At 45.4% G+C, this 26,140-nt stretch overlaps 1 protein-coding gene across 3 annotated transcripts in view; it reads left to right on the top strand.

Annotated features, from left to right (window-relative positions):
• Nucleotides 1-3,533: 3,533 nt before the first annotated feature.
• The window catches only part of KIAA1755 (KIAA1755 ortholog), a 133,891-nt gene continuing 111,284 nt past the window's right edge, over nucleotides 3,534-26,140 (top strand). Inside the window, exons 1-2 of one of the 3 annotated variants that reach the window (XM_077459049.1) lie at nucleotides 3,534-3,785; nucleotides 4,354-5,696. In XM_077459049.1, coding sequence (XP_077315175.1) covers nucleotides 4,910-5,696 — 787 coding nt within the window. In that variant the 5' untranslated portion in view covers nucleotides 3,534-3,785; nucleotides 4,354-4,909. Of the gene's footprint in view, nucleotides 3,804-3,999; nucleotides 4,244-4,353; nucleotides 5,697-26,140 lie in introns of those variants that run through there. The other 2 variants (XM_077459048.1, XM_077459050.1) reach the window with 2 other exon arrangements.

Here is a 26,140-nt window from a genome sequence, read left to right as displayed (position 1 = left end):
ACATATACATTGTACATTCACATCAGTCCCTACCCTCAAGGAGCTTACAATCTAAGGTCCCTAACTCACATTCATGCATAATAGGGACAATTTAGACAGGATCCAATTAACCTACCAGCATGTCTTTGGAGTGTGGGAGGAAACCCACACAGGCATAACATGCAAACTCCAGGCAGGTAGTGTCGTGGTTGGGATTTGAACCAGTGACTCTTGTTACTGCTAGGTGAGAGTGCTAACCACTACACCACTGTACTGCCCCATCTAAAAGTTCTAAAAGTTCTAAAAGTTCTAAAAGTTCTAAAAGTTCTAAAAGCCAGGAGGTAGAGGTGGTCATTCGGATCATGAGACGGCTGTGATTGGCTGTCACAGTGGTCACATGACGGGAAAGCTCCCGATCGCAAGTATGCATCGGCGAGCTTACTGATCCCTCCGGGTACCGTGCTGGGAACCCGCAGGGAGTGTACCCTCAGCACGGTAAGTAGTAAACACAGGGCTGCATATATGCGGCCACTCAGCGTCAAGGCCCACCAGCATAGCTCCCAGCTTTCGAGGGACTGTCCCTGATTTGGAACAATGTTCCTCTGTCCCGCTTTCCTTCTCATTTGTTCCTCATTTTGGCCCGATCTATATAGTTGTATATAAAATGCACTTTTTATATGGTAAGTAGTAAACACAGGGCGTCATATTCAGCCGCTCAGAGTCAAGGCCCACCCGCTGAGAGGCCGCATATATGGCATCTGGGGAAGGGTTGCCACATCATCCCTTTAATCCAGGACACATATTAATTACACAGGTTCTGATCCTGATTTTATGCACATAAGGCACCAAGTGAGTTTAATTACCACCTTAATCAGCCACAGAACCTGTGTAATGAATGTGTGTCCTGGATTAAAGGGATGATGTGGCACCAAAATGTGTTTTCCAGTGCTAAACCTTTCATCCAAATTTTAAATTGCTACATTTATAAATGTCAAAAGGCAATATGAAATAATAATAGTGGTAGAAAAAGCACTTGTGGGTTTAACTAATTTATTTTTGTAGAATTCTCCTTTAAGAGGGTGTAGCAGGGGGTGTGTCCTATGCAGAGCTTTTTTTCTCAAACAATAGGCGCTGGAACTCAACCCACGACCCCACAAACCCCTCCCCCTACACACGCCCTCCAAATCACATCAAATAGAGGATGTGGTCATATGTCACAAACAGTAGAAGGGTCTTAAAGGGGCATTAAACGTCAGGATTGCATTACATACAGCCTGCAGAGTTCATGGGGGTTGCACACAGAGTGGAGAGCTGTCCCTTGTAAACACAGAAACCAGACTTCTGTGTTTACAAGTGATTGTGGTGAGCAGGCACCAAAGGGTCTGAGCCAGAGGTGGTGGAACTGAGTTCCACCAAGTTCCCCCTTGGTTCCCCAACTCAAAAAGTTGTGAGGTATGCCCGCCAGCCGGGAAGCTGCTGTGTTTGGCTGTCACAGCGGTCACATGATGGGAAAGCTCCTGATCGCAAGTGCATCGGGAGCTCACTGATCCCCACCGCCTACTGTCCTGGGAACCTGCAGGGAGCGTGCTCTCTGCATGGTAAGTAGTAAACACAGGGCGTCATAAGCAGCCACTCAGAGTCGAGGCCCACCCACTGAGAGGCCGCATATATGGCATCTCTGGGGGCCAAAGAGGAGTTTCATTTAAAAAAAATAATTAAAAGTCAGCATCTACAAATACTGCAGCTGCTGACTTTTAATAATCGGACACTTACCTGTCCCAGGGTCCAGCGATGCGAAGGAACGAAGCCCCGCCCTTCCCCGTCCCCTCCTCTCGGTGGCCGCTCACCGCGATTGGCCACACAGTCATCTGGGACCTGTCACGTGTCCCAGATGACTGACAGGAGAGAGGGGGCGGAGCTGAGCCCTTCCTGCGCCGAGGGAAAGTGATGTCAGGGACCCCCTAGCAACAGGCAATTAGAGGTGAGTTAAAAAAAATTCCAAATGTTTTTTTTAATTATTTTTTTAAGAATTTTAAGCATTTTTGTTTGTGTGGAACATCACTTTAATGCAATGGAGGTCAATGTAAAAACGCAGGTCAACATAAGGCAAATAAAGAAAAAAAAAGTTTCCTTGTCATTAATGTTGTCCCTAACCCACAAAACAGGAACAGGATGTGATGCCACAGGTAACATGCAAAATGCAGTGCATATTAAAGAGGAAGTAAACCCTGATGGGTTTTACTTCCTCTTTTGCTCCCTGCAAAGCCTGCAAATTAAAAGCATAATGGGCTAGTATGCATCGCATACTAGCTCATTATGTGACACTTACCTGCAAACGAATCCATCGCTGTCCCCTGTGCAGACTGCATCCATCTTTGCCCCTCTTCCTTCTAGGTGGCTCTGTGACTGGCCGGAGCCGCGTGGCGTCACTCCCAAGCATGCGTGCGGGAGCTGTCAGTGACGGCACACGCTGGGGGGAGAAACAGCACGAAGGTCCGTTTCTTCACAGCGCATGTGCCGATTACATCATCGGTGCACTACAAGTGAAATACCTCCTAAACGGTGCACGTTTATCTATAGGTAATCCTTATTGTTTACAACCACTTAAGCGCGTGCTAAAATGCGTGTCGAAACATGTCAAAACAAGCCTCAAAGCAAGTCAACGCGAGTAAGAACATGCAAAAAATAAGTGAATGTGTACATTTATTTTCCCTGCGTTTTTTCACAAGTCATTGTGAATTTAGTGTCATATCTTGTTGAGGTTGTGTTGGGCAACGCCACCCAGCGCACCATAACAGCTCTGGTGTAAACCAACCTTTAGCCCTCGTTCACATTGCAGCGACTTATCATGTGATTTGACAGATCAAATCGTAGTGACGCAGTTTTTGCTGTGCTGCATTGACTCGAAAAAGTCGTTTCTGCACTACTTTTGGAGATTTCGGGTGCGACATGCATAGACATCTGCGCATGTCTTCAAAGTCGCACTGATATGCGGCTTTAAAATAGTGCGATTTCAGATAAAGTCGCACAAATTTACAGCCGCATTCAATGTAAAGGAGGGCTTCAGCCAGGAAGTGTCTGCATATATGATGGAATGTGTTAATAAGATAAAAAATAAGATCTGCTGTAGGTAACTTATTTCAGAGGTCCAGTCTTCTGCTGGCTACCTCAAGCCAATGTCCTTATGGCTGTCAACACTTTATTATAATTTCCCGAACCTTGGATCCCGGTGCAAACAGGTGCTGGATGTCCAACCGCATTATATATAAATGCCCTTTATTTGGACACAAGATGTATCAAGCTCCACCGAGCAGAGGGTGAACACAATGCTACATTTGTAGAACTGGTGCACATAGCACCTGTGGATTCTGCTGCTCAGGGTCCAGTAACTGCACGGCCCCCTTTGCCCGGCCCACCAACTCCTTTCTACTCTAATCTGAGGGTGTGTGAATGGGTACAAGTCCCAGCAGGTGACTGTTGATACAACTGTTAGCCTCTGATCAGTGCCAGCAAGCTGTGGGGGGAAGGGAAGAGGGGGGGGGGGGGGCTCTTCTATTAAAGTCTGACAGCCTGACACCAAGCTCTGTCTCCGCATTCCTCTGCCTTTGGTGTGGCTAAATTCGGAACGCAGCCCTCCAATCACATCAATGGAAGGCACAGGGAGGGGGTCCTCCAAAAGGGAAGGCTTACTAGGTGCTAGGGTCTCGTTTTCCTGTCCCTTTTTTTCTTGTGGGAGCCACGGCTTGATGCCTGCAGGAGACATTCCAACTCTTTCCGAGAAGTCGCAAGCAACAAGCTCCCTCCAGGTATCCATTTATTGACAGGTATTACAGGCTTTTCAGGGTGTGCTTGGGATGACCGCCGTCATCACCCGTGGCTAATATGTTAATTGCATTCTTCTCTCTTTTTTTTTTTTTCTTCTCCTTTCTGCAAAGTTTCTGTAAAGTAGGAGGCTTCACTCCCAGAATGCACAGGGACACCCATTCAGCCATTATACTTGGGGACTGAGACAATGCTGCTTGAGCGTTAGTGGCTTGCATAGAAGGGGCCGCTGCTTGCAGGCACCTGTGACTGATGACAAGCCGTAGAAACCTTCCGTTTCCGTAGCTGTGTGTGCAAGGTTATCCGTCCTATCCATCTCCCTTTAGGAGAAAAAAGTGCCAATAAGCAGCTGCTAAACAAACATTTATATTCTCCGCGGTGTGAAAAAATGCCCCCTTACGCCAAGGAAAATGTAAACATTCAGAAAGGGTGATCCTTTTGGGTATTTATCGTAAAAATGTTTGCTTTTATTTTTTATTTTTTTTCTTGTGTTTCTGTATATTTCCTGTTCCGCAGAACTTATTCTTAATGCAGTTTGTATTCTTCCTGCAGGCGCCAGGCAAGCTGGTTCTGCCGCTTCATTAGAGTCCTTACAAGGCTGGTTAATGTACTGTCTAATTGCAGTCTCCAGTTGGTGGCTGCAGCGAGATTGGTCCCCACATGGACTTATAACAGGAGACATGTACTGGAACGTCGCATTTGTTCTGTCTTCTTGGGAGTTCTGCAAAGATGTTTAAAGGCCATGACAGGATCAAGCTGTTCGTTAGCACGGTGACATTTCGGCGGTGACATTGTGTTTCCATTCAAGCAGAAAACTAATTTAACTGATTTTTTATTTTTTTTGCTCCAATTGGGCACATTCCCAGGGACACCAGGAAATTTGGTGGCGTTACGTAGAAATCAAAGCTGAAGTTTGAATTGCTTTTTTTTTTTCTTTTATACCAAAGAAAATCTTTTAAGGTCAGCTTTCTACTGAACCGATGTTAAGAAATGATTTTATTTAAGTGCTGCGGCTGGTTTTCTTGACTTATGTACGGGCCAAAGATTGCCAATAAAAAGATATGTGGATAAAAGTAAGGCTTTCCTTGGTGGAACAAGAATAACGTCCATGCCAAACAGGAACCCCTATTCCTTTGAAGACAGTTCAGAATATGTACCACTCATAAAGAGCACTAGTGATCTAATGACACCTCACTTTGACGATGCCGTTAACCAAGACCTGGAAGGGGACTATGTAGACCTCTTAGATACTGCTGTCACAGCAGAAACTAGACCAATCGCTCCTTGCCACCGTGAAATGGGGGATGCCAACAAGATCCCAAAAGGCAACGAAGATCCTGTTACAAGTGTCACTAATAATAATAAGTGGGTGTGTGGAAGACTTCAGGTCAGCGAAAAAGGGGCGTGTACCCCTTGCCTAAGGAGGAAGTTTAACAAAGATCCCGACGCCAAGGAAACAAAGTGCCGCTTTCGTCAGTCCTACGTCGCTGCCCTCAAAAATCCCGTTAGCTTCACCTCTGCCCCAATGGATGATATTTTGGAGGAACCCAGGAGCAGATCTACCACGTTTGCAGCTCTAGAAAGCCCCATCTGTTCACGTCGCAAAACTCAAAGCCAAGCGCATTCGTCTTGGCTTTTCTCACCAAAAACAGAGTCAAAACCAGGAGACGTATATACACCGCTACAAAACCCAAAAACCAATCCCACGTCAGGGTCAGATTCATCGTCCCCGTCTCTTGCACACAGGTTTTCCTTTCTAAGAGGCCAACGGAATTCCTCATCTGGGAGCGATGGCCTGTCTATGGATTCTAATTCAAGCCAGTACAGTGGAACATGGAGACGGGTATCTGCAGTCTGCTCCCCTCGGCTTAGTCGTGCCAAGTTCTCTGGAAAAGGTATTGGTGAAAAGAAAAATATTTGTTTCTGAAGCATACCGTAAACTGTATAAAATTCTGGGGTTCTTTTGGTAGTATTTAAGGCATCGCTCCAATTTCGGAAAACAAAAAAGTATATATGCTTTGAGAGCCCTCCACAAGGGTTTTACACAAAATACCGAGGGGTTGATTTACTTAAACCGAAGAATGCAAAATCTGGTGCAGCTGTATATGGTAGCCAATCAGCTTCTAACTTCAGCTTGTTCAATTAAGCTTTAACAAAAAAACTGTAAGCTGATTGGTTTCTATGCAGAGCGGCACTAGATTGTGCACTCGCTAATTTTAGTAAATCAACCCCGGTGTTTCCCAATAGAGAGCCCTGATTTATTGCTTACGGGGCAACTTCAATCCAATATTTCATTTAGAGGTTCCAGCTAACTACATTGGTGTTTACAGTCACAACTGCCTACCCTCTCGTCTTATTACTCATAGGTATATTATCTCATAGACTAAAAGCTAGTCATTGCTGACCTTCTTCTAAAAATGCTTGTTTCCTGACTGTTGGGCCAACTCTTTGATATCCGTACTGTAGGGTTTATTTACTAAAACTGGAACATCAAAGAGTTGGCCTAAAAGTCAGGAAAGTAGCATTTTCAGAAGAAGGTCAGCAATGACTATCTTTTGGACTCGGAGGTAGTATAAATATAAGCAATTAGACAAGAGGGAAGGCAGTTGTGACTGTAACCACCGATGTAGTTAGATGGAACCTCTAAATGAAATATTGGAATAAAGTTGCCCTGTAAGCAATCAATCAGGGATCTCTATTGGAGAGTGTAACATCTGGTGCAGCTCTGCATAGAAACCAATCAGCTTTCAGGTTTTATTGTCAAAACTTAAAGCGGAGTTCCACCCATTTAAAAGTCAGCAGCTATAAAAAGGGTAGCTGCTGACTTTTAATAATCAGACACTCACCTGTCCCATGGTCCAGCGATGCGGGCGCACGAAGACCTGATCCTCTCCCCCTCCTCCCCAAGGCGCCGGCATTCTAACTGCGGACGCCTAGCTGTGGCATCACAGCCGTGCACACACTGTGCATGTGCGAGCCACGTTGTGTGCTGCGAATGGCCGGGCATTCTTGCAGGGAGGGAGGGGGGAGAGGTTAACTTCCTTCCGGTGCCGCGGAAGCCCAGAGAGGAAGTGGAAGCTGGGTACCCATAAAAAGGGTACCCACTCCTCCCCCCAAAAAATGACATTTCAGGGGTTAGAGGTCATCTGCACTTAAAGCGGAAGGTGGAACTCCGCTTTAACGGAAAAAGCTGATTGGCTACCATTCGCAGCTGCACCAGATTCTGAGTTCACAAGTTTTAATAAACCTACCCCAGGAAGTCACGGGTCCAAAGCAAGGGTTCAGATCAGGAAAGTAGAGTAAAATCCTTGACATACTTGCCCTAGGACAGTGAACCAATGTATCGAAACATCGAGAGCCAGGCAACTAATGTTTTAGGAGAGGTCAACAATGGTATCCTCCATATTTTTTGTCATGACAGGTTTTGTTCAAGACAGCAACCTTTAAAGACATTTTATTTTCGTTTCAATGTGTTTATTGAATTTTCCAGGGTTTAGGACAGTACATTTGACAGATGTGTCTGTACATAGAGCCTGAGTACAGCAAACAGTACAATATCCACCAGTGACATTTGATTTTAAGTAGATCAAACAAAGAAGATATCTTGATTCTCTTTCTAGCATGATCTAGAAAAATTAAGAGTTTGATGGCTATGGGAAACCAATTCAGCTTCCCACTTCTATAAATCTGGTTTATGGCTCCAATGTAGGGGTACCTTTATTTTTATGTGACCCCTATACAGCGAGGACCTCATTTTGGAAAGTCACTGAATTTTAAACTGCTTTAAACCACTTTGTTGCCTGAAACAGACAGTTTTATTCTCCCTTTGATGTTAGTAGTTGAGCATGCTATACTTTGTTTCTGTGGGCCGGAAAAAATGGTAGGGACTTAGGCATGTGTTGTTGTAAATGAATCATTGATTAAGGCTCGGTTCACACAGGACGCGGCACGACTTGCCGCGCCGCGACCTGACAAGTCGCCCCCGTTCTGTACTACGGAACCGTTCTAAGAGGAGCGACCCGAGTCACCCCGACTTAGAAAAAAGGTTCCTGTACTACTTTTGGGCGACTTGCATTGACTTCTATACAGAAGTCGTTTGCAAGTCGCCGCTGAGGTCGCGGCAGGTCGCGGCGCGGCAAGTCGTGCCGCGTCCTGTGTGAACCGAGCCTTAATGTTGATGTCTTTATATTGGCCTACTTTTAATTAGCTATAAATGCTTTAACAATTAAAATATGCATATTATTTTTTTAGACCTCACCTGGAATATATGCTACCTTTTGGCTCATATTGGTGCGATGCAGACACTGCACATCGCATGTGATGTCTGTGCGGTGCGATTTCAGCCATACATTTTGTATGGCTGAAATTGCATAGCATATGCACCAAAATGATGCAGGACCTTTTTTTATCCGCACCTCAATCACATTGCATGGGTGTTCACACCCATGTGATGCAATTCTGGCAATCGCACTGTTTTGCAATCTGTTTTAGGGTGTGGTTAATCTAACATTGATGGATGCCGTGCGATTGGCTTGCAGTGCAATCTTGTGCATTTCCATCATTGCATTTGTGTGAACCAGGACTGAGGAGTTGGAAAGCATGCAGAAGCAGGAAAAGAGATGGAGGGCATATTTAAGACATTCTCACTAATACCAAAACAGTGGAATTTTGTTCAAAGGATGTTGGCTCCAACTTGTCTTGCATACACACGGTCACACAAATGTTGCCCAACAATTACAACGTAGTGACGTACAAGACGTACGGCAAGCCGATAAAAAGGAAGTTCAATAGTAATGTGATAGTCATCTCCATTACGAACACTAGTTTTACAAGACCAAGCGCTTCCGGCTCATCCTTGATTACGAACATGTATGTCTGTACTTCGGACTTTTGTCTGACGGACTTGTGTACACACGATCGGAAAGTCCGACAACACAAATTTGTTGCTGGAAAATTTGAGCGCATGCTGGCCAACATTTGTTGGCGGAAAGTCCGACAACAAATGTCCGATGTAGCATACACACGGTCGGACTTTCCACCAACAAGCTCACATACAACATTTCCCATTGGGAAATCCGATATTAGGGTTCTCAATGAAACTCTAAGCCCTTGTACACACGGTCGGAGAATCTGCCGGAATGAGTCTTATCGGACCGTGTCTTCAGATAATCCGACTGTGTGTGGTATGCATCGGACTGATTCCGTCCGAATCTCCGTCCGACCCAATTTTCCAACATGTTGGAAATATTTCCCGACCAACTGGGCCGGACGGACCTAATCCGATCATGTGTAGAGCATTTTCATCGGACCAAGTGCCACGCATGCTCAGATCAAATTCCTACATCAAAGCTATTGGCTACTAGCCTGAATGTAGTCCCATCGTAACGAAATTACGTCATCACGTTCTGAAAGATTGGATTTTTCGCCAACTTGGCCCGACCGTGTGTATGCAACAGTTTCGGACACAATCCGTCGGACTAAATCCGACGGGCAAAATCCGACGGATTTGGTTGGCAAAATCTCCGACCGTGTGTACGTGGGCTAAGATTCCTCCAGAGGTTACTAGGGATTCTCTGAGCTGTGGCTGATCTCCCACCTGATAGCGTCTGCATAGTTGTGGGTCCAACACCATTTGAAGCGGTTCTCCACCCTAAAGTGGAAGTTCCGCTAATCTGATCCCTCCCCCCCTCCGGTGCCACAATCGGCACCTTTCAGGGGGGAGGGGGGTGCAGTTACCTGGATAATCCAGGTATCTGCACCCACTTCCGGGACAGACCGCCGCAGACCCCCGCAGATGTAGCGCCCCCCCCCCCCGTTGTGTTCTGGGAAACACAGAGTTCCCAGGACACAACGGGGACCAGAAGAGACGCGCAGCGCGACTCGCGCATGCGCAGTAGGGAACCGGGCAGTGAAGCCGCAATGCTTCACTTCCCGATTCCCTGACAGAGGATGGCGGCGGGGGCAGCAGAGAGACGAGTGATCGCTCGTCATCTGCGCCGACATCGCTGGACCCTGGGACAGGTAAGTGTCAATTTATTAAAAGTCAGCAGCTGCAATATTAGTAGCTGCTGGCTTTTAATATTTTTTTTTTAGGTGCAGAACCACTTTAATAAAGCCGAAAGCATGACATCAATGATCTTTTAGATGTCTAAACACTTTACATCGCTCTAGGCTGGTCTGCTTCAATTGTTTAACCCTTGATGAATCAGATGCTGGTCCAGTTGTACCGTGAAGCATCAAACATAGGTATGGGATGACTGTACAGCGACAGCGACAATATCCATAGTTTATTTCCAAAATCAAAAAAGTCCAAACAAAAAAGTACAGGGTGAAGCGCAAATGTTAAACAAGCGCCTGTTGCCGTGAAATGCGTCAACACTTGCTCTGCACCCTGTACTTTTTGTTTGGACTTTTTTGTTTTTGGAAATAAAGTTTATGGATCTTATAGCTGTCTGTGTGCGGTAATCCCTTGTCTAGGTTTGGATCTTCTTAGCTGTCTTCATGAGTGGCATTACTGATCACCATTGTCAGGGGGGCATTTTTTGAAGGACCTCCGATAAATTCATTTTAGCAGGGGTTCCCCAGGACCTGAAAGTTATTTCAAGGGTTCTACTGGAGCAAAAAAGGTAAAATAGTTATACTGTACCAAAAGATGATGTGAAATGGTTATGTTTATTCAAGAAAAATACATTGAAAGGGCTACTCCAGCCTTCATTTTTTTGTTTTGGTTTTGTATAAAATAGGGAATTATTATTATTTAAGGTACTTAAAGTGATGTCAATTTACGCAGGGCTTTATATATACACTGTACATTCACATTAGTCCCTGCCCTCAAGGAGCTTACAATCTAAGGTCCCTAACTCACATCCATATACTAGGGCCAATTTAGACAGAAGCCAATTAGCCTACCTGCATGTCTTTGGAGTGTGGGAGGAAACGGGAGTGGCAAGTCAGGCGGGCACAGGGAGAACGTGCAAGCTCCAGGCAGGTAGTGTCGTGGTTGGGATTTGAACCAGTGACCCTGTTTACTACTAGGCAAAAGTGCTACCTACTACACCACTGTGCCACCCAGATATAATGGATGTAAAGGGATTTATTTACTGAAAGCAAATAGAATGTGCACTTTGCAAGTGCAGTTGCTCCAGAGTTTAGTAAATGAGGCAAAGCTTCACTGTGCAAAGAATACCCAATCACATGCAGGGAAGATTTAAAAAAAAAAACAGCATTTGGTTTGCACGTGATTGGATGATCGAGGTCAGCAGAGCTTCCCGTTATTTACTAAACTCTGGAGCAACTGCATTTGCAAAGTGCACAGTCTATTAGCCTAAATCAACCCCAAAAATCTGTTGTGTCCCTACTGGGCAAATACAACAACATAAATATATAATCATTGATAAGCGTTAGAACAACTACGTTTTTTTCTTATTTCCACCTTCCTGTTCCAGTAAACCTTGCTCTCACATTCATGTCTTGGTGTCACAGATTTAAAAATAGAAGGAAATCTCCCCAGCGTAGTCACAGACAGCAAAAAAAGAAAGAAATTACATAAGTTTAAACCTTCTATTTAAAGCTAAAAGAAAAACTTTTTGCCCGGAGCTGGCTTTTCTTACGTTATTTTATATACAGTAATGGGTAATGTGAAAAGAGGAAAAAGAAAACTACGCTGCAGCAGAAGTAGTGAGACTCCCCTAAGCAATTGGGAACTGTAGAATCATGATCTGACCGCTGGTGTCCCCACAAGTAATTCAAAGCCTTCGGGTGACTTAACCCACCAGATATCACCAATAATTGAAATTTCTCTCGGAGTGGTCCATCCCGCTCCTGCAACTTTAACTAAATGACTTTGGGGTTGATTTACTAAAACTGGAGAGTGCAAAATCTGGTGAAGCTCTGCATAGAAACCAATCAGCTTCCAGGTTTTATATCCAAAGCTTAATTGAACAAGCTGAAGTTAGAAGCTGATTGGCTGCCATGCACAGCTGCCCCAGATTTTGCACACTCCAGTTTTGAATCAACCCATTTGTTTTTTTATTTTTATACATTTTTATTATTTGCTCAAGCAGTCTTCATTCCTGTTACCCTTGGAGGCAATTCAGCTTTATTGTACTGTTATCATCATAGGGCCTCATTGTAATCAAAAGGTATTGCTGATGCAACATGCAAAGCATAGTATATACAGTATCTCACAAAAAAGTACACTCCTCATGTTTCTGTAAATATTTTATTATATCTTTTCATGTGACAACACTGAAGAAATGACACTTTGCTATAATGTAAAGTAGTGAGTGTACAGCTTGTATAACAGTGTACATTTGCTGTCACCTCAAAATAATGTAACAGTTAATGTCTAAACCACTAGCAACAAACGTGAGTACACCCCTAAGTGAAAATGTCTGAATTGGGCCCAATTAGCCATTTTCCCTCTCCAGTGTCATGTGACTCATTAGTGTTACAAAGTCTCAGGTGTGAATGGGGAGCAGGTGGGTTAAATTTGGTGTTATCGCTCTCATTCTCTCATGCTGGTCCCTGGAAGTTCAACATGGTACCTCATGGCAAAGAACTCTCTGAGGATCTGAAAAAAAGAATCGTTGCTCTACATAAAGATGGCCTAGGCTATAAGAAGATTGCCAAGACCCTGAAACTGAGCTACAGAACGGTGGCCAAGACCATACAGCGGTTTAACAGGACAGGTTCCACTCAGAACAGGCCTTGTCATGGTTGACAAAAGAAGTTGAGTGCACATGCTCAGCGTCATATCCAGAGGGTGTGTTTGGGAAATAGACATAGGAGTGCTACCAGCATTGCTGCAGAGGTTGAAGGGGTGGGGGGGTCAGCCTGTCAGTGCTCAGACTATACGCCGCACACTGCATCAAATTGGTCTGCATGGCTGTTGTCCCAGAAGGAAGCCTCTTCTAAAGATGATGCACAAGAAAGCCCGCAAACTGTTTACTGAAGACAAGCAGACTAAGGACATGGATTACTGGAACCATGTCTTGTGGTCTGATGAGACCAAGATAAACTTATTTGATTCAGATGATGTCAAGTGTGTGTGGCGGCAACCAGGTGAGGAGTACAAAGACAAGTGTGTCTTGCCTACAGGCAAGCATGGTGGTGGGAGTGTCATGGGCTGGGCCTGCATGAGTGTTTCCGGCACTGGGGAGCTACAGTTCATTGAGGGAACCAACATGTACTGTGACATACTGAAGCAGAGCATGATCCCCTCCTTCCGGTGACTGGGCCGCAGGGCAGTATTCCAACATGATAACGACCACAAACACTCCTTCAATACGACCACTGCCTTGCTAAAGAAGCTGAGGGTAAAGGTGATGGACTGGCCAAGCATGCCTCCAGACCTAAACCCTATTGAGCATCTGTGGGGCATCCTCAAATGGAAGGTGGAGGAGTGCAAGTTCTCTGACATCCATCAGCTCAGTGATGTCATCATGGAGGAGGGGAAGAGAACTCCAGTGACAACCTGTGAAGCTCTGGTGAACTCCATGCCCAAGAGGATTAAGGCATTGCTGGAAAATAATGGTGGCCACACAAAATATTGACACCTTGGGCCCAATATGGACATTCTCACTTAGGGGTGTACTCACTTTTGTTGCCAGCGGTTTAGACATTAATGGCTGTGAGTTGAGTTATTTTGAGGGGACAGAAAATTTTCACTGTTATACAAGCTGTACACCCTCTACTTTACATTGTAGCAAAGTGTTATTTCTTCAGTGTTGTCACATGAAAAAATAGAATAAAATATTTACAAAAATGTGAGGGGTGTACTAACTTTGGTCAGATACTGTAGGATCTCCTGAAAATGATAGATCACATTGTTGCTAGGGGTAATATAGTTGCTCTCTCAGTCACTCCAGGCATGAGGCCGCTGTTTGGAAACATTCTACTCTGGGCACTATTTGTAACAGTAGAACTTGATATACGGCCAGCGGTATTGTATGTCGGCTCTACTATACAATATGATGTTTTTCCTTATAAGCTGACAGCATATAGTTCACTACATTTGGCAATAACAGAGGTTTCGCTTGCCAGATTTTATCCCGTAAATGTTTAAGACGTAACTCTTGGCAGCCAGATCTCATTTTCCGAAAGGGCTAAATACACTTTATACCTCCTAAGTGTTCTTTGCATTGAGATTCTATGGAAAGCCTGGTAAGCAATCACCCAGATTTCTTAGCCCTTGCACACACGGTCGGACATTTCGACAACCAAATCCGTTGAAAAATCCGATCTTTCAGAACGTGATGACGTAATTTCGTTACGATGGGACTACGTTCAGGCTAGTAGCCAATAGCTTTGATGTAGGAATTTGATCTGAGCATGCGTGGCACTTTGTCCGATCGAAATTCTCTACACATGATCGGAGTATGTCCTATTGGACCAGTTGGTCGGAAAATATTTCCAACATGTTGTAAAATTTGGTCCGACGGATATTCCGACGGAAACAGTCCGATGCATACCACACACAGTCGGAATATCCGACAACACGGTCCGATAGGACACATTCCGACGGATTCTCCGACCGTGTGTACAAGGGCTAATAATAGTGGAACAGTGTGATGGAATAGAGTTAAGGCCTATACACATGATACGAAAATCGGAAGAAAAATGTTGTCCGACGAACGATCTGCCAATTTAAGGATCGTTAGTGTGGTGCTTTCGACAGCCGATTTTTCCTCTGACAAAAGCTGGATGTGCAGACTATAATATTTTTGTTGTACGTGAACTCAACGTCCGATTTTCATTTTAATTGGTACGGTTTTCTTCAGAAAAAAATCATAAAAGCAAGACTACGCATGCTCAGAAACAAAAGAACACATACAAAACTAGTGAACACATTGGGGGGTTATTTATGAAAGGCAAATCCACTTTACACTACAAGTGCACTTGGAAGTGCAGTCGCTCTAAATCTAAGGGGAAGATCTGAAATGAGGGGAAGCTCTGCTGATTTTATCATCCAATCATGTGCAAGCTAAAATGCTGTTTTTTATTTTCCTTGCATGTCCCCCTCGGATCTACAGCGACTTTACTTCCAAGTACACTTGCAGTGCAAAGCGGATTTTCCTTTAGTAAATAACCCCCATTATGTCACTTCTGAAGTTGTATTCTGTTGTATGAGAATTTTCGTATGGTGAGTGGCCTCTTCACTTTCGATGTGAGACTAGCATGCAACAAAAAAACGGACGAACGATTGTCCAAAAATCTGATCGTGCGTACGAGGCTTTAGGCGTAGTTAACGCTCTGCGTGGCAGATATACATTCATTGTGATACTTTCAATGATCAGTAGAGTGCTTGAGCGGCTGTTGCCATCATTGAGTGCTGTCATGTAGAAGCCAGTGTGGTGTGCACAGCCCCTTTATGATTTAAGTCCCAACCCCAGCCAAAATTAAATGTTTGGTTTTAATTTTTTGCAGGTAAGGGTTATAAAAAAACTGTTTTTTTATTGTCATCCTCCTTTAGATCAGTGTTCAGAGTTCCCTCTTACAGTGCAAGGGAAAACTCTAATATAAAAGGGAATGCTGGGGACCCTGATGTAAGGCGGATTGTTACAAACTTACATCAGAGTCCACAGAGTTCTGCTTTACATCACAATCCACAACATTCAGAGTTTTCCCTTGCAATGTAAAGCCTCCTGCACACCAAATTACTGACAGTTCAGGTCAGCGCCGCTGCACTAACATTCCAATGTTAATACGATGGGGACAACCAGCGCCAAAAATGTGGGACCTCTCCCACCATTCCATGTATAAATTTGCAAGGGAGGGAGAAAAGTTCACACCCATAGAGGCCCCGCATTTCTGGAGGTAGTGGTCCCCATCAAACATAAAAAAAACTGTGGGTTAGTAGTAGGGTGCCTAGATGTCCCAGATTGCTTGGGACAGTCCCACAATTGACATTGACATGGTCCCGGGCACCTTTATTCCAGGACAATACAGTGTCCCGGAATTAAATAGAGGATACAGCCACCCCCTACTAACTAGTAACTACATTTCCGGAACTGGTGGCTAGGGCCGGCACTTCCTTGCGTCTTGCAACCAGTGACGTCATTTATTCTCAGACAGTGAGGCCGGTGTTCTGCCGTATAGTGTCCGGCCATGAAATAGTGTCCGCTCCGTACTGCACATGCGCAGTACGGAGCAGACAAAGCTTCGGAAAATCTCTGAAGCTGAACGGCGCCTGCGCCATGAGTGGAGGTGGTAGCCCCACCATCCAAGCGGACATAGGGTTGTGAATTTTAGAGGGCCCCTCGCGGGCGAGCTTTGCTCGCCACGCTTCAGGCTCGGCCTCGCTGCGCTCGGCTCTTTTTTATTCTAACTCTATGTCCACTTGGATAATGGGGATAGAACCTGCACTCACGGCGCAGGCGCCGTTCATCCTCGGCAATTTTCGGAATCTGTGTTGCTGTGTACTGCGCATGCGCAGTACGCATCGGACACTATCCGATGGAGGACGTTATTTGACAAAACACCGGGAGCGAGGCCTACTGTCCCCACCCACCTCGTCACCTCCTCCTTCTGCGGCACCCAGCGGCAAGCAGCAGGGACTAGTGACAGCAGCACTGCATCTGGTGGCAAGCTATGGGTGGAAAGGGGCACACTGCATCTGGTGGCAGGCAACGGTTGCAAGTGACACACTGCATCTGACAGTAGGCTATGGGTGGCGAGTGGCACACTGCATCTGGTAGCAGGCTATGGGTGGCAAATGGCGCAATACATCTGTTAGCAGGCTATGGGTGGCAAGTGGCACAATACATCTGGTGGCAGGCTATGGGTGGAAAGGGGCACACTGCATCTGGTGGCAGATTATGGGTGACCAAGTGGCACAATACATCTGGTGGCAGGCTATGGGTGGAAAGGGGCACACTGCATCTGGTGTCAGGCAACGGTTGCAAGTGACACACTGCATCTGGCGATAGCCTATGTGTGGTGAGTGGCATACTTAATCTGGTGGCAGGCTGTGGGTGGAATGGGGCACACTGCATCTGGTGGCAGGCTATGGGTGGAAAGGGGCACACTGCATCTGCTGGCAGGCAACGGTTGCAAGTGACACACTGCATCTGACGGTAGGCTATGGTTGGCGAGTGGCACACTGCATCTGATGGCAGGCTATGGATGGCAAGTGACACATTCGCCTGACAAATCACCTGCCGCCAAATTCCCCATCAACCCCGAGACTACTAAGGGGCCAAGCCCAACCTCTGAAAAACAACCCCACACCATAATCCCCCCTCCGCCAAATGATTTAAACCAGTGTACAAAGCAAGCTCCATAAAGACATGAATGAGCGAGTTTGGGGTGGAGGAACTTGACTGGTCCTGACCTAAACCTGATAGAACACCCTTGGGATAAATTAGAGCAGAGACTGCAAGACAGGCGTTCTCTTCCACATCAGTGCCTGACCTCACAAACGCGCTTCTGGAAGAATGGTCAAACATTCCCATAGACACACTCCTAAACCTTGTTGACGGCCTTCCCAGAAGAGTTGAAGCGGTTATAGCTATAAAGGATGGGCCAACTCAATATTGAACCCTACGGACTAAGGCTGGGAGACCAATACAGATCATGTGTGTGTAAAGGCAGGCGTCTCAATTATTTTGGTTATTTAGTGTACTTCCTGACTAGGGTGACAATGCTGCTCCTCCCTAGATATAGCAAAATGGGTGTTGTCACCCTAGGACAGGAACTGTGTTACTGGCAGGATTACCGTGAAAAAAAAAGAACAATAAATAAAACGTATCCACCACATCTGAGGACTGATAAGTTGCAAAATATTCCATCTTTATTTTTAGGTTTAGATACGCTTTAATCGCTTTAATGACCGGCTGACCGGCTCACGCCAATATACGTCGGCAGAAGGGCATGTACAGGCAGATTAACATACTTGTATGTTACCCTTTAAGAAGCGGTTTGTGGGCGCGCGCACCTGCCACGAGCTCCGTGAGTGTGATCGCAGGTCCCGTGGACTTGATATCTGTGGGGATACCCGCGATCGTCTCATGGAGAGGAAGAACGGGGAAATGCTGATGTAAACAAGCATCTCCCTGTCCTGCCTAATGACACTGACACTGATCACAGCTCCCTGTACTCGGGAGCGGTGATTGGTGTTGTGTCACACATAGCCCCTTCCCCCCCACAGTTAGAATCACTCCCTAGGACACACTTAAGCCCTACAGTGCCCCCTAGTGGTTAACCCCTTCACTGCCAGTCACATTTACATAGTAATCAATGCATTTTTAATCGCACTGATCGCTGTATAAATGTGGATGGTCCCAAAATACTGCCAAAGTGTCCGATCTGTCTGCCATAATGTCGCAGTCATGATAAAAATCACTCATCGCCGCCATTACTAGTAAAAAATTTTTTTTTTAGAAAAATGCCATAAAACTATCCCCTATTTTGTAGATGCTATAACTTTTGTGCAAACCAATCAATAAACGCTTATTGCGATTTTTTTTAACCAAAAATATGTAAAAGAATGCATATCGGCCTAAACTGAGGAAAAAAATTTTTTTTTGATTTTTTTGGGGGATATTTATTATAGCAAAAAGCAGGGGTGATCAAATACCACCAAAAGAAAGCTCTATTTGTGGGGAAAAAAGGACGTCAATTTTGTTTGGGAGCCACGTCGCACGGCCGCGCAATTGTCAGTTAAAGCGACGCAGTGCCGAATCGCAAAAAAAAAGGCTCTGGTCTTTTTGCCAGCCCAAATGGTCCGGGGCTTAAGTGGTTAAGGGGTCCCGACAGTAAAGTGAATCTGTATGGCAAAGTACTGGTTTATTTTAATTGAGACTTTTTCAGAGGATCACTTGTTACAGCATATTTCAGCAATAATTGAAGAAAAGAAAGGAAATGGATAGTCAATTTTTTTTTCAAATGATTTTCTCATCATTCTCCGCAGTGTGAATTAAAGTTAATTTCTTATTACAGAGTAACTCCAGGCAGATTTTTATAGCTAACCCGCCATCCCCATAGAATGTCACCCTGACCTTTACCCCTAGCAGTCAATCTTCAGAGCTTGGCATCCAAAGGATTTCGAATGAAGTGTCCTCATTGTAAATGTACTAACTAGGCTGAAAGAACAGCTGTCATAGAAATGAGGCTCAATTTACTAAGATACAACACATGTTATTGCCCTAACGATCATTATTTTCAGCCATTGGACTTTTTTTTTAGCTCTCATTGACTGTCATTGTTGAAAATAATGGGCATTATATAAACATTGTTAGAGCATTTGAATAGATAGAAGACATTTTTGCACAATAGGTCAGTTGACTGCACAATTAACTGAAAAGACAGTGCTGGGGATGAGTTCTTCTTGTGATATCTAGACCTGGAAATACGCCAACCCCAACAGTCTTCTGTTATCTATCTATTGTAAGGATCATATTGCTTATATTTAGAGAATCAAGAAACATAACATATACAGTATTTGTAGCTGGGATGTCTCGATGGATTGTTGAGATCACTATTATAATTCATGAGTAAGGGGCAGGGTGAGGTTCAGGTTTGCCACTACCATGGACTGTCGTGAATCCTATGGGTTTGGCGTTAACTGTCCCAGCTATTTATCAAATTGATATTGGAGCTAGGAGACTATAATAAATGCTCCTTTAAATATGACAAAACAATATGTAGCACTAACCCCCGAAGGAGCTGCTGGTTTTATTTGGACTTACCGTTACCTCACCTGCTCGCCACCCTGTCACAGGGGTCCCATTGGAAAGTAGCCCAAATGATGGAATCTGACACTTTTTTTTTACATTTATTCAGGATAAGCACAAAAGTCCTACAATAGAGGGTCAAAGGATAAAGGGGGAATTCGGGCACCTAGTATTTGCGGGTTAGAGGTATTGGTCAGATCCAGAGGACAAACAGCTCCACAGACTGGATCCAGCAACTATCGGATAGGCCCCTCTCACTTGACCTAGCAGCCGATGAGATTCTCAACAAAGTCTCTGCCACAGACTTGTCAATTGAACTAAGAAATCTTTAGAGTTTAGAAGAACTACCATACAGTACCAGTTTCTTTCAGCCGATCCGGCGATACTGTATGGGTATTGATCCGGGTTGCGTCCTGCCACTGAGTTTCCAGGCTCCTCCAGAGACACCAGCCTTGCGCTGGGTCCTCTACTAGAAAAGTCCTCCCCTGGATCCTCCAGTTTTCTTAGCCTCTCCCCGCAGACAAGACAGCACAGGACCAGCCCTGGATCAGTAAGCCCCAAGACTTTCCAGGGCCTACCTTCTCAGTTGCAGGCCCCGAGGCGCAGGATCATGCGACACAGACCCCAGGCCAGGAGGGCCATGAGGTCAGGATAGCGGACCCCCAAAAACGAACCACCAAAAATGGCGTCGGTACCTGAAATACCCTCTCCCAGAATGCACAGCAGGAAAACCACTCCCACTGAGCTATTTCCGAGCAAGAGGTGGTATTCAATAAATCCAGCCTACTGCATTTCCACACTTACCGGCGGTGACAGTGACACCTTTTAGGAAAAAATTAGCCAACTGCAGCTTCAGAGAACTAAATTTGAAAAATAATAGTGTCTGTCCATTAGGAGCAGGGCACTACAAATATATACCCAAAGAGCACAAAATTGGAGTTTTAAGGTGCAGAAAAATCAATCAAAAGCAAAATTTACAAAAAAATAGAAAATGTTATTACATAGAAATTCTAAAACAATTTAGAAAATTTAGGCCATAAAGACCCAGCGGTCAAGGTGCAAAAGTGTGATTGCCTCTACATGTTTCACCACAAACGTGGCTTCTTCTGGAGCTTTTGTAGAACCTTGTTATTTAATATTTGCCACCTTTCAGAATGGTCTTGGTCCCAAATGATCCCCTAGACCAGTGATGGTGAACTTTGGCACCCCAGATGTTTTGGAACTACAATTCCCATGATGCTCCACTACACTGCAGAGTGCATGAGCATCATGGGAAATGTAGTTCCAAAACATCTGGGGTGCCAAGGTTCGCCATCACTGCCCTAGACCCCTCAAAAGGTTTTATGGGGAACGTCTATGCCAAAAAAGAGGAAAAAAGCATTGCCCTAGTGTTTCAAGGAATTTTAATGAATTGTTCAATCAATATTTCAATCCTTTTTTGTATATAAACCTCTTCTATTGCCAGCAATTTTATAGGGTAATAATACCATCTGAGCACTTCCCTCTTTTAATTTATCACTGTTCCTTGGCTCAGTATCCGCACGACACCTCTTTAACCAGTGACGATTGAAAAAATTGGCCATCCACACTGTTGCTAGTGAGGCTCTTAACATGTTCAAAAGCTTTTAGCCCTTGTGATAGATTGAAATAAAAAAAAATGTTTCAATTGGAGAACACCTCCAATTCAGCATGTCAGTCTGACTTCCGGGGGGCAGATTCCTGTCTATTGAAATCGCACCCGAAGTGTCCAAAAGTAATACGACTTTTGGGAATCAGTGCGGCGTCACAGCGATTCTGACGGTGCTATAGCTGGCAATAGCCGCCGATTTGGCATGCGATTTGTCAAATCTCATGCCAAATTACATCGATGTGAACCTAGGCTTAAAGTAGTCGATAGAGCTGGAATAAAGAGAAAATCTTCTAATGCAAACACCATTTCTGGGTATCCTTATTGACAATCAAGGATTTCTTCACTTCAGTTTGTCCTTTTGTTTCAGGAGTGGTATTCAGGTTTTTTTTTATTTCCTTTGGGTTATTTTTTTTAATTATTTTTTATTTATTTAATGTTGATAGGGCCTTTTCTGTTTTGTGTGCTCAAAGTACTGCATTCACTGCGTATCATTTACAAAAAAAAAAAGTGCAAAAACAGTGTGCACCCAAACCACCTCACATAAATAATTTCTATTCACTGCATCACCTTATCCCCATTTTAAAATAATAATAATAATTATTCTTCATCTTATTATTATTATTATGCAGGACTTAAATAGTGCCATCAGTTTGTGCAGCTCAATATAAAGCAGGGATATGCAATTAGCGGACCTCCAGCTGTTGCAGAACTACAAATCCCATGAGGCATAGCAAGACTCTGACAGCCACAAGCATGACGCCCAGAGGCAGAGGCATGATGGGACTTGTAGTTTTGCAACAGCTGGAGGTACACTAATTGCATATCCCTGAAAAGGGAGACAGTACAGCAACAATACAATTCAATACAAGAGGGTTGGAGGGCTCTGCTCCTGAGAGCTTACAATCTAAAGGCCCGTACACACAATCTGACTTTTTGACAACAAACATGCAAATTAGCTGTTTTGGAGCAACATCTGACCGTGTGTACACTCCATCGGACAAACTTTTTCTGTTTTCATCGGACTTTTGCTGGCTGTGCGAACGAACAAACTTTCTGGCAACAAAAGTCCGATGGAGCAAAGTCCGTTCTTGTGTACGCAAAACCATCGGACTTTTGTACAAGGTACAAACACGCATGCTCAGAACCAATGCAAAAGATCAGACAACAATACAGAAGTTGACCAAAGGTGGCACTGGAGTAATTGAACGTCCTCTTTTGAAGTGTCATCAGTACGTTGTGACGTCACTACGTTCGTGTTTGTTGTCAAAAAGTCTGATCATGTGTATGCAATACAAACTTGTGGACCCCGCCCTTTGTACAAAAGTCCACGGGAAAGTTTGTACAAAGTCTGATCTTGTGTATGAGGCTTAATAATAAAAATTTGTCACTGCTGAATCCTCTACTGTATCTTAATTCTTGTATTAAAACCCCAGCCTTTGTATCTAAAAAAAAATATTTGGCTTAGCTGTGTTCATTAAAATTATCCTGCTGCTGGCCAATTTTGCACTGTTCTGTCACCTGTGATAAAACGTAATCGTTCCATTCTTGTCAATCCTTCTAAAGCCAGCCATACACCACCTGCTGTGACAATTGTATTCTGATAGATGAATGTCAGAATAAATGAACAGTCTCTGCATTTGATTGGATGCAGCAGCTGTTTGGCCAACAGTTTGTTGCCGTTGTGGATTACGTTTTTTTCCTTTAAAATAACAAGCATGTCATACTTACCTGTTCTGTGCAATGGTTGTACAGAGCAGGCCAGATCCGCCTGTTCTTGGGTCCCCCACCGGCGCTTCTAGCTCCTCACCCCTTCGGAACGCCCCATAGGAAGCCACTTGCTATTGGGGTGTACCCCCGTAAAAGCTGCTGAGTATTGTGGTCCACCTGTCACCCTGCCCAGCCCGGCATTCACCTGTCTGACACTTTGAGACATAGAACAGTCCATGTACTTTGTTTTTGTGTTTTTATTGAGGGGATTGAACTTGGATGGGGTAAGGGAAGTATGGGATGCCCATCAGAATTAGTAGAACTTGCTTAGAACAACTATATACACTCTGGTATATACACTCCAGTCTCCACTCCAGCAAAACTCTTGCTGCAGACTATCACTCCTCAGCTCCTCCAGCACTTTGCTTAACCACTTGAGATCCGCGCTATAGCCGAATGACGGCTACAGCGCGGACCTCCTTTGCCGGGACTACGTCTATTGACGTCGTCCCGTGCACGAGCGGCCTGCACGCCCCCTGAGGGGCGCGCGCGGCGCGCTCTGTGATCGGCGAGTCTATGAGACTCGCCTGGTCACTGATCCGAGCCGAGCCCTTATCATCCGACCCCTTATCATGTGATCAGCTGTCAGCCAATGACAGCTGATCATGTGATGCAACGGAGCCAGTAATCGGCTATTATTCCTCCTCGCGCTTACAGCACGAGGAGGAAAAAAAAGAGCCGATCACCGGAGGCCGTGATCGGGACATCAGTCCCGATCACGGCCAGCCCTGCCAGTGCCCACCTGCCCCCTGCCAGTGCCACCTTAATAAAACATAAGTGCCCCCGTCACTGCCACCCAGCAGTGCCCACAGTGCCACCCAGCAGTGCCCACAGTGCCACCCAGCAGTGCCACCCACAGTGCCACCCACAGTGCCCACAATCTGCCTCAACAACGGTGCTGCACCCCAGTGCCACATATCCGTGCCCATCAGTGTCATCTACCAGTGCCCATCAGTGCCCAGCAGTGCTGCCCATCAGTGCCCAGCAGTGCCACCTATCAGAGCCACCTATCAGTGCCACCTATTAGTGCCCATCAGTCCCATCTATCAGTGGTACCTATCAGTGCCCCTTAGTGCCACCCATCCGTGCCCATCTTTGCCCATCAGTGCCGCCTTATCTGTGCCCATCAGTACTGCCTTATCTGTGCCTATCGGTGCCACCTTATCTGTGCCTATTAGTGCCGCCTTAACTATGCCTATCAGTGCCCGCCAGTGCAGCCTATCAGTGCCCACCAATGCAGCCTATCAGTGCCCACCAGTACAGCCTATCAGTGCCGCCTCCTCAGTGCACTTCAATGAAGGAGAAAAATGACCTGTTTGCAAAATTTTATAACAAACTATTAAACATGATTTATTTATTTTTTTGCATCTTTTTTTGTTTGTTTAGCAAAAAATAAAACTCCAAGCTGTAATTAAATACCACCAAAAGAAAGCTCTATTTGTGGGAAAAAATGATAAAAATTTCATTTGGGTACAGTGTTGTATGCCCGCGCAATTGTCATTCAAAGTGCATCAGCGCTGAAAGCTGAAAATTGGTCTGGGACTGAGGGGGGTTTAAGTGCCCAGTAAGCAAGTGGTTAATTTAAGTTTCAGGCACAGCTAGCACAAAGTGGTTAGGCCTGACACTGGCTCAGCCAGGCCTAGTAATTGCCCTTTGCAGGCAGGGACCGTGGCACCTACATAGCTCCCAACTGTCCCTGATTTCAAGGGACTGTCCCTGATTTGGAGCAATGTCCCTCTGTCCCTCATTCCTCCTCATTTGTCCCTTATTTTGGCCTGATCTATAGTTGTATATAAAATGCACTTTTTATCTATCAAAAAGTGTTTTCCAGCACTAAACCTTTTTATCCGATTTCTAAATTGCTACATTTGTAAAGCCAATATAAAGGAATAGTAGTGATAAAAAAAGCACTTTTGGGTTTAACCAATCTTGTTTTTTGTACAATTCTCCTTTAAGGGGGCGTGGTCAGGGGTGTGTCCTATGCCTGCATACTTTTGCTGATAGGTATGCACCTATAGTGTAGCAAAAATAGGTAGTTCTGGTGCTAGCTGTCCTACGTTAGGCTACTGAGCCCAGTAACCCATCTTCAGGCCCTGCCAGCCCTCCTGGCTGCAGCTACCCTTCTCCACTGCCCATGACACCACAGTCCACTCTTCTGGTTCTACACCCATCCCAGACTGCATTCTCCCAGTCCTTTCAGGCGTGCCTCCCCAGTCCTCTCAGGCCTGTGTATGTCACCCACCAGCCCTCCTGGCTGCGACCAGTTGTCCCTCTCCCTGGAGACTTGTCTGGCAGTGCTCTCTCCTGCTGTCCTCTCTTGCTCCTCCTATGCCTCCTGTCCAGGACACCTCCATGATTTTTTGGAGGTCCCCATCAGGGCCCAGGCTCATGCCCCCCCCCCCCCCCTCCCCAGACTGGAGACTGGGAAGCTCTCTCAAAGGCCCCTGACAGACTAGCACTCCATCTTAAGCTATTCCACCCAAACAACTCCTCCCCAGCTGGGCTGACTTTGGGTATTTGAGGAGGCCTGCCCCATGCCAATTTGGGGATTGGTCAGGGCTACTAAGAACACTACAGGTGGCTCCACCTCCCCTCCAGCATTTCTTTCTAGAAAATACTACAAGATTATAGAAAGAAGTACGAGGTCCTAGTGATGCCACCTGTGAGTCACCCAGCAGCACCCTGAGCCACTCCCAGCCCAGATCAAACACACCCAGGCTTGGCTGTCAATCAAGCCTGGACATTTACCTATACAAAAAAGAACTCATTAGCACACTAACTACAGGGGCCCTAGTAGAGCAACACTTCTGAGCCGCCACTGTTTGTCTATGAGACACACAGAGTGCAGCTCGGCCTGACCCTGCTCCCTCCTCACTGGCTGTGATTAACAGCAGTGGGAGCCAATGGTTTCTGCTGCTGTGTCTGAACTAATGATGAGAGAGAAAAACCCTCTGTTCTCGTGAACATTGCTGGATCAAGAGTGGGCTCAGGTAAGCTTAAAGTGATTGTAAGGGTTTTTTTATTTTAAAATAATGAACATATCATATTTACATCCACTGTGCAGCTCGTTTTGCACAGAGTGGCCCTGAACCTGCTCTTCTGGGGTCCCCAGCTCCTCCCCACATCTGATAACCCCCTCGGAGAAGCTCTTCCCCAAGGGGGTTACCTTGCGGGGGTGCTTCAGAGTCCAGCATTTGCATCCATAGACACGAATGGTGGACTCAGCCCTGCCCCCCGGCGCCCGCATCACTGGATTTGATTGACAGCA

This window comes from Lithobates pipiens, unplaced genomic scaffold (genome assembly GCF_037356315.1).
Source record: "Lithobates pipiens isolate NorthernLeopardFrog02 unplaced genomic scaffold, aLitPip1_a1.2 Scaffold_28, whole genome shotgun sequence".
NCBI lineage: Eukaryota > Metazoa > Chordata > Amphibia > Anura > Ranidae > Lithobates > Lithobates pipiens.
This window is presented reverse-complemented; position numbering and strand designations above follow the sequence as displayed.